The sequence below is a fragment of the Neomonachus schauinslandi genome, chromosome 9, assembly GCF_002201575.2.
Source record: "Neomonachus schauinslandi chromosome 9, ASM220157v2, whole genome shotgun sequence".
Taxonomy (NCBI): domain Eukaryota; kingdom Metazoa; phylum Chordata; class Mammalia; order Carnivora; family Phocidae; genus Neomonachus; species Neomonachus schauinslandi.
In genome coordinates, this window is record NC_058411.1 from 34989012 (window position 1) to 35004734 (window position 15723).

At 55.5% G+C, this 15723-nt stretch overlaps 1 protein-coding gene across 1 annotated transcript in view; it reads left to right on the plus strand.

Moving 5' to 3' along the window:
* RAB15 (RAB15, member RAS oncogene family) overlaps positions 1-15445 on the plus strand; it is a 23718-nt gene extending 8273 nt beyond the window's left edge. The window contains exons 2-7 of the mRNA XM_021701370.1: positions 9104-9164; positions 9987-10047; positions 10505-10582; positions 11245-11334; positions 12480-12545; positions 12719-15445. Coding sequence (XP_021557045.1) covers positions 9118-9164; positions 9987-10047; positions 10505-10582; positions 11245-11334; positions 12480-12545; positions 12719-12877 — 501 coding nt within the window. The 5' untranslated portion in view covers positions 9104-9117 and the 3' untranslated portion in view covers positions 12878-15445. The remainder of the gene's footprint in view (positions 1-9103; positions 9165-9986; positions 10048-10504; positions 10583-11244; positions 11335-12479; positions 12546-12718) is intronic.
* Positions 15446-15723: the final 278 nt, after the last annotated feature.

The window sequence follows — 15723 nt, forward strand, 5'->3', positions numbered from 1 at the left end:
TGCAGGTGTGTGTGTATGTGCAGGTGTGTGTGTAGGTGTAGGTGTGTGTGCAGGTGTGTGTGTGTATGTGTATATGTAGGTGTATGTGTTTATGTAAGTGTATGTGTATATGCAGGTGTATGTGTATATGTGTGTGTATGTGTATATGTGTGTGTATGTGTAGGTGTATGTGTATATGTAGGTGTATGTGTATATGCAGGTGTATGTGTATATGTATGTGTATATGTATATGTAGGTATATGTGTATATTTAAGTGTATGTGTATATGTATATGTAGGTGTATGTGTATATGTATGTGTATATGCAGGTGTGTGTATATGCAGGTGTGTATGTGTACGTGTAGAGGTATGTGTGTATATGTATGTATATGTATGTATATATGTATGTGTGTGTATGTGTGTGCACACACACGAGGCTGGGTCCCTCTGAGATCCCAGAGAAGGGAAGGGTCTTGCTGTGCTTCTCTTCCCACCCCCTGCCTCCCCCTTGCCCCAGCCTTTATAACAAAGGAAAGAGTAATGTGGATCCCTCTTCCTTTTCTCTTCTGAGGAACTTCAATTTTGACTGAAGTATGTTCCTGCCTGAGGGATATTTGCTGTTTTTCCTGCCTGGGGCCCTTGTCTCTCAGATCTTTGTGATGGCACCTTCTTGTCACTCAGGTCTCAACTCAGATGTCACCTACTTTAAAAGGTCTTCGCTGACCAGCCAATCTAAAGCAGCTTTCACATGGTTCTCCTCACTCTTTATTCCATTATTCTGCATTTGCCCCTTAACATCACTCTGAAAGTATTGATTAATTTGCTTATTATCTGTCCTCCCTGCTAGAATGGAAGCTCTCTGAAGACAAGGATCTTTCTGTATTCTTCACGGCTGTGCCTTCTAGTACCTAGCTCAGTTCCTGGCACCTCGTAGGCATTCAATAACAGCGTGTTTGAATGAATGCATAAATGAATGAATGAATGCATGCATGCATTTTCCTCGAGGACTTTTGCTCTTCCCGAGGGCAGCTGCAGCTAGTCCTGGTGTCTTGGGACTTAGAGACAACGAGAAACTCACTATGCTACCCTTGTGTTTGGGACTGAGAAGAGGCAGAGAATTCTGCAAGGCGCAAGCAGTTTCCAGTAGCGTCTAGCTCTTCTGCTCAGATATGTGTCCTACGGGGAAGCTCAGACATAGCAGGCAGCCAGAAAGCATGAGCGGGGTACTCTTTGGTGAATGCAGAGATGAGGGGGCCGGCGCTTAGACTAAGGTCAGTATTGCCTGTCCCTTGGAGTCACTGGGCCAATTCCCATCAGCTCAGCCCGGCTGCTGGAGTGACTTCCAGGACCACCCCACTGCCAGGGGATCTGGAGTGGGGAGTACCTAGGGCTCAGGCAGTGGGGACAAGCATTCATTCCAGCCTCATGGGACTCCATGTTCGACTGGGAAATCCTTCTCCGTGATAATAGCCCCTGGGTTTCTGGGCCCTGGGTTTCCAAAGACTGGCCCTTCAAGATTTTATGTGCAGGTGGTAACCTCTAGAATTGTCCTGGTCCTCATATCACCTCTGATCACATTGAGAGAGAGAGAGTGTGTGTGTGCATGCTTTTGTTTGAATCTTAAAAAAAAAGGAGGGTTAGAATATCATTCTGAAATCTGCAGTCTTTCTTGTGGGTGGCATCCAAATCAGAGCCACTGACTCAGGGTCCTGGAGGTTAAAACACGGCCTTGGAGCTCGAGGATCAGGATTCTGTCTGCCAAACACCAGGGCTGCCTCTTTTACTTCTGCCTCCCACCCCTCCCAGAGCGAGCGGGTGCGAATGCTGACTAACGCATTTGCTGAGAGAACCTGGTGCCTCTTCTCCCCAGAGCGAGGCCAGTGTGAGGGACAGTCAGTCTGCGAGTGGGTAAGAGGAGGAGATCAGGTGGCAGCATGCAGCCCAGCAGACAGTGAGGCCGTGTCCCCAGACAGAAGGAAGAGGAACACAGCAAGTAGCAGGTTTGGGGCAACGACGCTCTCCCCTCTCCCTGCACCTACGTGGTAGGAGGGACTTTGGTGTGCCGGGAGCCTTTGTCTTGAATCTTCTCATGAGATTTGTCTCTTAGCTCACCTTCTGTATTGTTCTTGTCCCCCTTCTTCCCCTCATTTGTCCCTCAGTTAGGGGGACGATGGTGTCATTGGTCTCTTGGTGTTACGGGTTTTCTCTCCTGCCGAGAGAAGTGGGTTTTGAAATGGGGATCACTCTGATGCCTTGTTTGGGGTGGCACCTCCCCACAGGGTCTGCCTTTCCCCAAAGCTTGTTTTGGGGTTGCTCAGGGTGACCTCTTTGGAGGTGACCTCCTGCCACAGCCCACGTGAGCCCCACATGTGCAGCACATGCTGGTTGCCTGCCAGCAAGGGGCGGGGGGCCTTCCTGGGCCTTGGGCTTGGTAACCGGAGCCAGCACGGCTCCAGGGATCAGGTGTCTGCCTTGGGTTTCAGGTGTATTAAGTTGTTCCTGTTGTGGTGTCTCATTGCTAATGAAAAGGCTCGAGTCTCGCTGCTGGTCCTTTGGGCTGTGGTTGATCACAGTGATAACATTTGGCACCCAGAAAGAACCTTATTTCCACTTGAAACATGTGGCACTTGGCAGACAGGCAAGCTGGCACCTGACGTTGACCCATTAGGTGCTGGCCTGCCGATGGGCACACCCGAACTTTGCAGGAAGGGGGACATCTGGGCTCCATGGTGGGTGGCATTATCTCTTTTTGTTGGAACACTGTGGCTGAGCGCTGGCCCCTTGTGTCACCTCCCTGCCCTCCTCCTCCTTCCCAGAGCTCTGTCTGTCTGCCCCGCACTGTGACCCTAGGCTACCTGATCTCCTCATCCCCTCGGGAGCTGACAGCTTCTTCAGCTAACATTTCATAAAACTCTGTGTGTCAGGCCCCGTGTCATGGGCTTTGCACCTTCTCCCACAACTGGGACTGTCATTCCCATTTTACAGGTGAAGAAACAGCAAAGAGAGGGTAAGAAGACCCCACGGGCATGCGTGGGAAAGGCGGGATCGGAAGCGAACTCTGACCACACGCTTGTGTTCTTACTGCCCGCGCCGCTCGTCCTCCATGCTTCCCAGGGCTCTCTCTGGAGGCCCATGGTGATGGGAAGGGGTGTTCTTTCCCCCTGAATGTGCCCCGTTCCCTTCTTCCCAGGCTTCTCAGCCCCTCACCGCCAGACTGAGGGCGCCGTAAGTGAGCTGCGGTGTTACCAGCCCCGGTGAGCCGTCCCCGCTGTCCTGTCCCTCTGTCCTGCTCCAGCCCCCAGGACCCACAGGCCAAGCTTGTCCCTCCTCCTGCTCTCTGACAGCGGCCCCGTCACCACGCTCCACGCTCCGCTTGTGGCCTCGCGGTCTCCGGGGGTGGCTGCTGGAGAGGCAGAGGCTGTCCGGACCGAGCCACAGAAGAGCCGGAGGCCGCCAGCGTAGGAGGGCAGCACGTCCACAGTCCTAGCAGGAGGCACTGAGCTGAGGAGCTTTCCTTGCCGACGCCCGGCCCTGCGCTCGGGCCGCGGGCGCCCGCCCGCCCTCCTCCGAGCGCCCGCCCTCCTCATGCTCTCTGGGCCCCGCGCTCTGCTGGATCGGAGGCAGAGCTTTTCGGAACAAAAAACATTGTCAATTACAAAATATACTCTCTGGCCCTTAGCTACTCTACACCTGGTTGGGGCTAGAAGACAAAAACGAGGAGGCAGCACCAAGCAGGGAATTGGGGGGAGGTTTCCTCCCAGCCCCAAAGTTGAAACCCCCTTGCCCGCCGGCCTCGGTGCAGCTGGGCAGACACAGGCTGTGCGTCTCCAGGCAATCCCAAGGCGCCTTCAGGCTTCACTAGGGAAGGCAGGTGTGCTCTGAGGATACCCAGGGGCTGGACGGTGGGGTCTGTGCCAGGATCCAGCGTCCCCAGCCCCCACTCTGGCCAGCGTGTTCTGTCTTTCGGCATCTCTGCTTCTCTGCACGTCTGCCTCATGTTCTTCTTGTTACCAGCTCACCAATGCCCTCAGCACCGTCTGGAGGGAGCTGGTTTGATCAGCTTAGCTAGATCCCCTTGCCCATGTTGGCCAGGTCCCCCTGGGGGTCCCCAGCAAGCCCAGTGATGGACCGGCCTCCTGTGGTCAGATATCCACCTCTGGTCCAGTTAGGAGCTGCTTCGCCACAGAACACACACTGTACCCAGCCCTGCTTCCCTGAGCAGAAGCTTTGGGCTGGGCAGTTCCAGCCGGAAGAGACACCACGACCGGCACATCCGAGGTGCTGAGAAAAATGGTGAGCGGCTCACTGTGCTTTCGGTACTTGGTTGGCAGAGGGCCCCCTCTTCCTGACTTTCTCCCCCAGGGCTCCCCGCATCTTCAGGAAAGTCTGCCGGAGCGGTGTGGAGGCGGTGAGCCTGTTTGTTCACACCACAGTGTTCCCTGTGCCTGGGGACAGTGATGTGGCTCTGTGCGGGGTGATGCATCCGGGCTGAGTGCAATCCTGACCTGTCTCAGGGAGCCAGGGGTCCCCTGAAACTAGCCTATGGTGGGCTTGCTCCCCGAGTGCCCAGGGCCTCGCTTCTAGATGCCTCATCAGAGCAGAACAGGTATGGGGCATGCCAGGGCGCGACAGGAAAGGCGGTAAGGTTCTGCAGCTGCTGGTCGAGGGAGCGGTACCCGGGCGGCTGTCAGGAGGCCAGTCCTCCTCCGGTTCTGGCTCAGCCACTGCGTGTGGGAGCAGGAGGGAGTTGCCTGGCCTCCCTGTGCCTCCGGTGGTTGTCACCACTCTTCCCTGCTTCACAGGGCTGGCACGACGACTGAGGCCTCTGGATTCCTTAGCTGAGGGGTGCGCGGCAAGTGTAATTATGAGGATCATAGATTGGGTGTGGTTCTGCCTCGCGATGGGCTAGACAGTGCTTCTCAAACTAGTCTGGGTGGACCTGGAAAGTGGCTTTTCTGACACACTCCTTGATGATGTTGATCTCGGGGTTGGTTTGCCCGGCCGCTCGCTGGAAAGCAGTTATTCAGCAGAGGGAAGGCAGGAACGAGACGAGTGCCTCCTACTGTGCGCAGGTGCTTCACATCCATGGCCTAATCCACAGCCCACAACAGCCCCGAGGAGGCCAGTGATATTCTCATTCCACAGGAAAGAAAACTGAGGCTCAGAGAAGTTGAAAGTTGCCCAAAGTCACACAGCAAGTGCCAGAATCTGGATTCAGACCCAGGTCTTTCTGATTCCAAGGCTGACGGATAGCTCTTTCACTATATTATAGCTCAAACTTTCTTCTAAAAATCCCCTGCCACCCTGTTAAAAATAGAGGTCTCTGGCCCTTGCCCTCAGATTCTGATTCAATGGGTCTAGGCCAGTCAAGGTAGCAGCATTTAAAAAACAATCAGCCCAGGGGATTCTAAAGCTGAGCACCTGCAAAGCACGCCGGGAGAATGGGAGCGCGCCATGCCACCTCAGCTGGCACTTCCAGTGGGAAGCTTCAGCCCACATCTCAAACTGCAGCATGCATTAGAATCACCTGGAGAGCTTGTTAAAATGCAGATTCCCGGGCCCCGCCCCCAGAGTTTCTGATTCCATCTGTCTGGGGTGGGACTCAAGAATTTGCATTTCTAACAAGCCCCGGCTGATGTTGATGCTGCAGGTCGGGGGAACCACACTTTGAGAACCACTGTCTAGAAGCTGCATCTTAACACAGTCCCCGAGTGGTCTGCATGCACTTTGGCATTTGAGGAGGGCTACCCTGGAGGAGCCGGAGTGAGAACACACAGGGGAGGGAGGTGGGGGGAGAGTATCTCTCCTCCTCAGCAGAAAGGGGCCAGACCGTTAGGACGAGCACCCAGAGGGGGCTGATGAGCTGGGAGCTGAGGCTTGGAAAGGATAGAGGTCTCTTCCCCAAGGAAGGTGACGAGAACAGAGGCTCACTCTGAGGAAATGAGGTGGGCCTCAGGACCGGCTTCATCAGGCAGCATTCGGCTCACCCCTGGAGAGTGGAGGAGTCCTGTTGAGTGAGTGGCACTGAGGAGGGGGGGCACGAGGGCTGAAGCCTTCAGCGAGGGGATGGTGGCTGTGGGGAAGGGGATGGGCACCCCCTTATAAATGGGGTACCAGCAGCTACAAGGGCCCCACTGAGGTGAGAAAGCAGGAGCCTGTGGGTGACCATCCAGGCCAGCATCTTGACTGCCCTGCAGTGCTCAACAGCAGGAGAAGACTAACAGCCACACAGATGGAGGGGCCACAGGTGGGCAAGGGCATGGTGGGCTGTGGGTTGGTAGGTGGACACAGTGGGAGATCCAGGCTATGGGACCAGGGAGGGTAGAAAGAATAGAGTCCACTAGAAGATCACTGGACTGTTCATCTTTTTTTTTATTATTAAAGAAAAGTGGGGGCACCTGGGTGGCTCAGTCGGTTAAGCGTCTGCCTTCGGCTCAGGTCATAATCTTGGGGTCCTGGGATCCTGCATCAGGCTCCCTGCTCCATGGGGAGTCTGATTCTCCCTCTGCCTCTGCTGCCCCCACTGCTTGTGCTCTTTCTCTCTCTCTCTCTCTGTCAAATAAATAAATAAAATCTTTTAAAAAAAAAATGTGGGTGGGAGAAAGAAAATCCCTCAAAAGGCCCAGACTTACTGTGTTTCTTGCTTAGTGCCTATGAATAGCCAAAATGGAAGCATTTTCTCCAAGCTCCACAGATTTTACTGGGTGGTCAGGAAGACCTAAGTTGTGAGAGGATGGGTGTGGGGGTGCTTTGGGCCCCCCAAATCCCTCAGCCTCAGTCCCTGGCCACACAGCTAAGAAGTGGGGGAAGCAGGAGAAGGAATCCAAGCCCAGCGCTCACTCCCAGGGTAGCTGCCTCTTCTAACACCTGCTTACATCCTCGGGTGGAGTCCCCTAGTGCTGGGAGCTCTTCCCTGGCTGGGCCTCAGGACCTACAGAGAAATCAGCATAGATAAGTCTCCGTGTCTCGTTAATACACAGCTCTCATTGCCCTGAGAAGCAGTGCTGGGGGTAGCCCGGGCTCTGGCACCAAACAGGCCTGTGTTCAAATCTCTGCCACCTGCTGTGCTGACCTTGGGTTAGTTATCTTACCTCTCTGGTCTTTGTCTCCTTCCCACTCAGCTCTGTAAGGTCAGGGATCCTATGTCCTTTCCACCATTCTGCACCTAGTCCTGTGCAGGGCACATAGTAAGTTCCCATAGAAGTGTATGGAATAAAGGGAAGGTAGAACCTTCTGTCTCCCTCCCTGCCACCTTGTGACCCCTCTTTGTAAGGCACTGTCCTGGACCAGGCCTGCTGGACTAGTATGATAATGAGCTAGGTTGATTGTAAGATGAACCAAATTGCTGGTTCTCACTGTCCATGAAAGAACAAGAATTTCCTGATTCCCTTCTATGCCAGGGAGGGCGAGAAGCAAATTCTTGACAACTGTCTGTCTGAGGAGGGGGTGAGCACGCCCCTGCCCCCACCCTCGCTTTCTCAGCACACTCGGAAGAATGGCGGCCAGACATTGCCCATTTGGAAGAGTACAGCTCAACAGCTATGAATCAGCTTGTGCAGGCGGAAAATGAATCCTGTCTGACCAACCTGGTCCAGTTTGGGTTGCCTGCTCAGAATCTTTCTCTCCCCTCTGGTTAAATGATGGTTGGTCCTGACGGGGAGAGGGAAGAACCTAAATTGGATCCGTCTGTATTTGTGGAAGCCTGGGGACAGGCCAGAGAAGGGGAGAAGCACCCCCATTGGTGAAGAACTAATGCTGAGGGGGACAGCGGGGTGGTGGGGACTCTGGTACCTGGGGCGGGGGGGCTTTGGGGCTGGGCCGTGCAGCCTGGTGACTACGTCTCTGTCTGGAACTCTGCCTTGACCGTGTTCGCCACCTGAAAACGCGTTAATGCTGCCCATTCCTGACCTGTCTCCGGAGAGTACACTAAGACTTAAGCTTAATTAACCTACTGGATAGAGCTCCTGCCTCACCGGGCACCCTGCCCAGGCACAGTTGGAGCTGGGAAGAGGCGTGGTGATGAAAATGTCTCCCCTCCTCTCTGCCATCACTGATTCAAGCCTGCGTGCTGCAGCTGCTGACTCGTCCTGCAAGTTTCCCCAAATACGTTTCTGCCTTGGGCCGCTTTGCCAAATGCCATATGCTTCCTGGGTCTTGTGGCAGCTGAGCTCCTTGAGCCCTTGGGCACATGAGCCTGAGAAGTCTGTCTGTCCTCCCCTCCCTCCCCCAGCAGCATGCTGCGTCACTGCCTGGTCCTCCGGTCGCTGGTCGTCACTTACAAGCACCCACGACAGACAAGGACTGTACTAGGTTATGGTGGTAACTGCAGTCAGCTGAGTATCTCCCAGGTCCTGGGCCCTGTATCTCATCTGGTCTTCTCATCCACCCTCTGAAATGATTGGTGATGTCCCCATTTTGCGGATGAGGAAGTGGAGGCTCAGAGAAGCAAGGTGCCTGAAGTCATAGCTATGACCAAAGTGGCTGGAGTCAGGCCTGGCTTCAAAGCCCATGCTCCTTCTAAATAAAGGAGTACAGTGCCTTCTCCAGTAAGCGGGGGCTAGTCAACAGCAGAGCCACCAGGCCTTCTTGGTGGGCCTCTGCTAGGGTCCCTGCGCCTTCCCCACCTTCATGACAGCACCACATCCCCTCCTGGTTATTAATAAGGCAGAGAAAGAAAGAAAAAAAAAGACAAAACAGGCAAACTAGGTAGGTTGCTATTCCTAGGGGTTAGAGTTCCAGGGGGGGATAAATACTCGCAGTTCCCTCTAGAAGTGTAAATAGAAGACCTCACACTGAGGAGAGGGAGACACATTTGGGGGCTGAGTGAGGCAGTGGATGGAGTGGGTTCCCCCGTACTCACTCTGCCCTCCTCCTGTACCCGCTCCCCCCCCCCACCCCTGCCCTTTACTGCCGGCAACTCTCAGGTCAAGGAGGAAGGGAAGCCCCATTCAAAGCCCCAGATACTTCCTTACGGTCAGTCTTTGGCTCAAGAAGGCCTTTGCCTCATGCCATCTTTCTGCCATATTGAGCCATAGGGAATCCCTTCCGGTACGAGTGCCCTGGGCCTTTACTATTCAGTCCCAGCAGTACTCTTCCTAACCTCCTTGCTCTCTTCCTTTCCCCAGGCGTGGATTTTAAGATGAAGACCATAGAGGTAGATGGCATCAAAGTGAGGATACAGATCTGGTGAGTTGGGGAGGAGGAGAGACATGGGGCTGCTCCCCCGGCCACCACTGCCATGTGTGAAAGTCCCGAGGCTGCATCTGGGATAACAGGCCACCTCTTCTACCGAGAGAAGCAGATGTCTCAAAGCCCATCTCCTGCTTCTATGAGCCTTAATCTCTTTTTCTTAGGAAACTTCATGGGATTGGCCACAAGTCACCCAAAGGCAGGAATTAGAAGGAATTGGCAAACTAACGAGTGTGGGTTTGTTTTAGGATGGAAACTTTGCCCCTGGGCCATGCCACAGTGCATGGGAGGGAGGGTTACACCGCACACTGAGGATGGACCCTGGGGAGAGATCCCCAGGACGGCATGGTGCACTTCCCACCAGGAGCCACAGGGGGCCGCTGTGGCTCTCTGGCCTGAGGTTTCTGCAAGCGCGGCCTTCGCCCCCCTTTGGAGCTGCTTCCAGTTTGGAGAATGCTATGGGCGTTGCCTTGAGAGGCCCCAGAGGCCCCACAGGGACGAGAGGTGGAGCAGTCCAATCTGTCTGAACACAGTGGCCCAATTCTAAAGAGAGTTGCCCAAGGCCCAGTTTTGTTTGGGGCTCCTGGCCCTGATTGAGTTGACAAGGCCCCTGTAAGCCCTGTCAGCACCTGATCATCAGGCCTCTCTCCTGCAGAGTCGGGTATGTTCAAACCCCTTTGGGGATCAAAGCTCCTGATTTTTCACCCTGTAGCTCCCCAGTCTTTCCTGCAAGGGCACAGGGTCTCCCAGCTCCTGTTCACCCCTTCCCCTCTGGCTCCATGGTCCCTGCCCTTCTGATGGCCTGGCTTTCTACGGCAGGGACACGGCGGGGCAGGAGAGATATCAGACCATCACAAAGCAGTACTACCGACGGGCCCAGGTGAGCCACCATTTTCAGGGTCTGGAGGTGGGATGCTGCCATCCACACTCCCAGCTCTGGGCGTTTGAGAGATTTGTGCCACCGACGCCCAGAATAGGGCCCTCGGAGTGCCTGCTGGGGAGGGTCGCCATCACACACTCCTCAGTTACTCTCTGAGCACACACCACAGGCAAGTCCCCCAGCCTCATCCCCACCCTCCACCCTGGGCCAAAGACCCCAGTCAGAAGATTTGGTGCCTTCCTACCTCAGAGAGTTCTGTGATAGGCCTAGGGCACAAGAGCTTTGGGGGTGTGAGAGAGAAGGAGAAGTTTCCGGGTGCCGAGGGATCCTCATTATGCTAAGCAGGGAGAAGGGAGAGTGGGACCCAGCACTTAAGGTACCACACCTGCCTCTGGACCCATGCCTGTGCACTCTGTGTGCATCTACCTCCCCCATCTCTCTCTCCTCTCTCTCTCAGGGAATATTTTTAGTCTACGACATTAGCAGCGAGCGCTCTTACCAGCACATCATGAAGTGGGTCAGTGATGTGGATGAGGTAGGAGATGCGGCCTCACCGCTGGGGGTGGGGGAAGGGTGCCTCAGAGGGGAAGGCGATGGGAAGGGCCGAAGCTCTCGGGGTTGGTGAGCAAACACTCCCAGGAGACCTTGCCTTTCCCAGCCCTGGATGAAGACCTCTGGGTGAGTAAGACATGGGGAAGAAGCCCAGGCTGCCACGCCATCTGTGCCCTGCGCCCACCCAGGCCGCCATGGCTGCTTCTTCCTTGGAAATGAGTTAGGTCAGAACCTACCCTGGGACCATTGTCCTTCCTGAAATCTCAGGAGCAGGAGGAATCGTGAGACTGGGGTTCTAGTCCTGGCTCTGGAGCCTTGGGCAAGCCATATGAATTCTTGGAGTCCCCAGTTTTTCATCTGTAGAATGAGGGGGTGGACTTAAGTGCAACGTCCTTGCCAGTTCAAATACCAGCTATCTAACCCCAGGAAGTACGGGGAGTAGCCAGAGTGTCTCCCACCCTAAGCTGTCCCCGTGATGGCCCTCCAGGCCCCCTGGGGTCAGCCTCGTGCCTGTACCCAGTCTGCCTACTCTGTCCCTAGGGCTCTGGAGCTTGGTGCTGGTGTGGAGGCCAGAAGCCTGTATGGTGGGGGCTAGGGGGGGAAACGCAGCACTCACTGGCGGTTCTGCCTGTCCTCTGTCCCCAGTATGCACCAGAAGGTGTCCAGAAGATCCTTATAGGGAATAAGGCTGATGAAGAGCAGAAGCGGCAGGTGGGAAGGGAGCAAGGGCAGCAGGTAAGTGGAGCAAGCTGGCCTTGTCCATTGCTCACGTCTCCTGCGGCCAGGGCCAGTCCTGAGAGCTGGGACCCAGGATTCTGTCCCGGTCCTGAGGCACCCTGCACCTCCCACAGTTCCCCGAGGCTCCGGGCCAGTTGCCATCCTTGAGAGTTTGCTTTCTGTCCTTTGGGACAGTAATTTGGGGCCCATCCTAAAACAAAGACCTCTCGGGCAGCCCCTCTCCCAGCTCTAAGGGCCCCAGAGCAGGATTATCCTCTGCTAAAGAGGTCATCCCAGTGTTCGTGGGGAGGAAGGGCTCCAAGTCGCTGGCTTCCCCAGCAGCATCATGGCACGGCTGCTGTCTACAGGTACCCCACCCCTGTCCTGATACTGGGAAGGGGTAGGGAGGAAAAGCTCATGGTCGGAGAAGCCACAGAGCAGAGAGGGTAGGAAGGTGGTGCCGACGGACACAGCCCTCCCAGAGGACAGAAGGATGGATACCATGGAGACGAGAGTCATCCACCCACTCTGAGGGCCTCGAGAGCTTTTTTCTCCCTCTTTCTGTCCATAGCGCTTAAAATAAAATGGATTTTTTGTTATACAAAAATAATACAGGATCACTGAAAAATCTGAAAGTAGAAGCAAACTCTACTAGAATAAACCCTCCTAGAATAGTATTTATCAAGCACTGTATGGATGGCAGGCACTAAGCAAGTGCTTTGAGACGCATGACCTCTTTCAGTCACTCCGTGACTTTGGTTGATAGACACCCTCATCCCCCTTTAACAGATGGCAGCGCCGGGCTTAGAGTCAGTGACTTGTCCAAGGTCGTCCGGCTGCTGAGTGGCATCACTGGCCTCTAAGGCTGGGTCTCTTTGACCCCAAAGCCCGGGTTTGTCAATTCCACCTCCTGCACAAGACTGGGGGATCTTCGTCTCCTGATGTATGTGTGTGCACCGGGAGGTGGCTGGGGGTGCGGGAGGGGCTTTGTGGAGCGTCTTCTCCGTTCTCGGCTGGCCTGTGTCTTGGAAGGAGCTCCCGCCTGGTCTGAGAAGTGACAGCTCAGCATGGGCTGTGAGGGCTGCGGCACAAGTGTGTGCCAGGTGCTGTGGGCACCTCCCTTCCCTTACTGACTCCCTTTCAGGAATGTTCTTTTCTTGCAGCTGGCTAAGGAGTATGGCATGGACTTCTATGAAACAAGTGCCTGCACCAACCTCAACATTAAAGAGGTGAGAGCCCCGAAGCCCCGCAGCCCTGCCTCCGTGGCCCAGTCCCGAGGAGCTGCACGGAGCGGGGAGGCGGCGGGTCAGAGGACGAGCACCCGCCTGCCCCGGGGCAGCCACCGGGCTGCGGGGGGAAGAGGAGGCGGCACCCCACTCACCCGCCGCCCTTGGTTTCCCAGTCTTTCACGCGGCTGACGGAGCTGGTGCTGCAGGCCCACAGGAAGGAGCTGGATGGTCTCCGGACACGTGCCAGCACCGAGTTGGCATTGGCTGACCTGGAGGAAGAGGAGGGCAAACCTGAGGGCCCGGCGAACTCTTCGAAAGCCTGCTGGTGCTGAGGGTCCTGCGTGGAGCACCCACCGATTCCCCTCCCCTCGGGAGGCCTGTGGCAGACAGGGAGTCCGGGCTTTGCCCTGCTTCTCCTCTCACTCGGGTGACCCTGTGGAATACCAGTAGCTGCTACTCCCCTGCCTGGCCCTGAGAGCAGCCCCGCTGTCATCTCAGAGCAGCCTCTGCCCCCGCCCTCCAGCCTGGAGGGGCTCCCTCCCGCCTGTTTGCCCGCCACAGGCCCGCCAGGAGCCCCTGGTATGCTGCGGGCGCGGTCTCACCGCCCCAGGCGCCCAGACAGTGGCCCCGTCTGGAGTGAGGCCACTCCGGGGCTCCTTCTTTCTCAGTGCATCCTGTCTCTCTGCTTTTCCTCTCTTCCTCCCACCTCTCTTTCTTGTCCCCTTCCCCCTTCTAGTGTGTTCTGTATCAAAGCCCCTCACACCTCTTGCCCTCGCCGTCCTGCTGTGTGGCTGCCGGGGCAGCTTCTTTCTTTCCTTTCTTCCTAACCCTGTCCAAGGGAATGGACTCAGGCTCATGGGGATGTTCCATACTCTTCTTCTGGGAGAACCACCCCCCACCCTGCTTTGTGAAGGGGCCAAAGCCTACGGGGTGCTTCTTCCTATCTTCCCCACCCCACCGCCCCTTCCTGTGCCGTGGGCCTGCCTCACCAATGATCAGGGAAAGTGGAACATCAAGGTAGGAAGGAAACACCAAACTGGTGGTCCTCAAGACTGGGGCTGTCCCACCTTTCCCTGCCTGCTCCCCAAATCCCCCCCTCCCAGCTTTGGCCTTGCTTGGCTGCCTACCCACCTGCTTCTTGCGGAAAGTGAGCTCAGAAGCAGGTGCTTCAGAGAAGAAAAAAAATGTCGAGAGGAGGCAGGGATAAAGGTCACCTCCATTCTCTACCTCCCATGCAGTGTGTATACAATTTCTCCCCACCTGGGCTCCTGAATTTAAAGATGTGTACCAAGGCCTCAGGGCACTGCAGGGACAAGGAAAGCCTGGGGGAGGGGGGGCGGGCGGCGAGGCCAGTGATGTTGATGTTGACGAGCCAACCACACACCCCAGAAAGGGGAGTGTTTGGACCTGAAGCACTAGCCCCTGTATATCAGGTGAAAGCGAGGGAGAGGAGACCAGAAGGGAATATGGCAGCAACTTCCCTTTCTGTGTAAGAAGGGCGTTTCCCCACGACCCCCCTGGCACGTGAGAGGTGACATAACCACTAAACCCAGCCTTCCGTGCTCAAGGTTTTCCTGAGACTCAAAGTCTGTGGGAGAAGGGCAGGGGCTTCCCGGGGAGAGAGAAGGAAGGCCCCGGGTAGAAATGCTTGGTGCTGTTCTCTTCAGCCTTCTAGACAAAGTGCTCGTCTTGCCCCTCTAGCTCCTTGAAGAGGAGCCACATGCACTGTGGCTGCAGGAGGAGGGAAGCGGACTCCTTCCTCCAGAGCTCTTTGTTCAGGAAGAAGTTTCTTTAACCCCACATGGCCCAAAGGTGGCTTGAGGGAGGCGCTTTAAAGAAGGGGCAAGTCAGTGACGGGCCCTAGTGGGGTTCTTCCCCACCTTCCCAGGGTCGGAGGCTCCTTCTTAAGCTACATTTTAGCGGCATCACATGGCTCGGGCTGGAGCTAAAACAAAGACTCGAGCACTGAACATTCACCGAGGAAGGGCCGAAGTCCAGGGCCCACACGTGTGAAGGATTAAGAGCCCTGCTTCCTTATTCCTCCAAGAAAAAAAAAAAAAAAGGTGGGTAAGAAATCACCAAACCTTTCCTCCTGACTCTTAGAGTAGGAGAGGGTAGCTCAGGATGTAGGACCAGGGATAGGCTAACATAGTGGAAGGAAAAGGAGGGCAGGGATAGTTATAAATTGTTAGCTGATGAGAAACTTACATAGCAGACTCTTTTGGATGAAGTCATGATATGGCTGGGATGCTTCCTTGAGGACTGACTCCTCGGGTGTCAAGACACGGCGTCACACCAGGGGTGGGGCGACAGTAACCAGCCCTCGGGGTGCCGGCAGCCAGGGGCTTCGGAGAGCAGACGTTTTGCTGGGCACTGGCTCCAACCTGTGGATCCATGTCACAGTGTTCCCTGAAGGTCAGGCAGAGCGCGCGTCTTTCTCTCCCAGCCCCCTCAGGACAGAGGGACTAATTTTTACTATACCTAGGGGTTCTGGAAGGGAAAACGCGGAGTGGAGATTTTATGAACCGATGAGCCCACCCACCAGGGCCACCGCTGGGGAGAGGTATGGGAGCAGGAGGGTTGGAGCTTTAGGGTCAACTACGCTCACCAGGTATCGGAGTCAGCATCTCACCCCTAAACTTGTCCAGTCCGGGAGGTGGCCTGGGATCTGGCCTTAGGCCCAGACTGTTGAGCAGACGCTCCTGCCTGTTTACTCCTCACCATCTCTGCACCTGCTGTCTTGAGACTCAGCCCAGCCCCAGGCATTCCACATGCTCCCAGGCCCCCACCATCTCCCTGTGATGGGTGAACTTCGTGTACCGTGTCTTGGGTCCAATATATGAATTGTGAGCAGGGTTCATCTATTTTAAACACAGATGTTTACAAAATAAAAAATATTTCAAACCACAGGTGTGGCTGCCTGTATGAGCCCCTAGGAGGAGTTCTCACTGGGACCTTGGCAGTTAAGGAGGGAGGGAGAGGCAGTGCTGGGAGAAGAGGCTCCAGAACCTTATAAAGCAACAGCAGAAGGATGACAATGGAAGCAGCAAAGCGTCATCCTCCTTATTGTACCTTTCCCAACACCACCTGCAGGGGAGCCCCAGCAAAGCCCCCAGTGCTCTGTGGTGGGCCTACAAGTGCAGAAAGAAGCCTGCATCGCTGGGAGGGTGCTGAATAC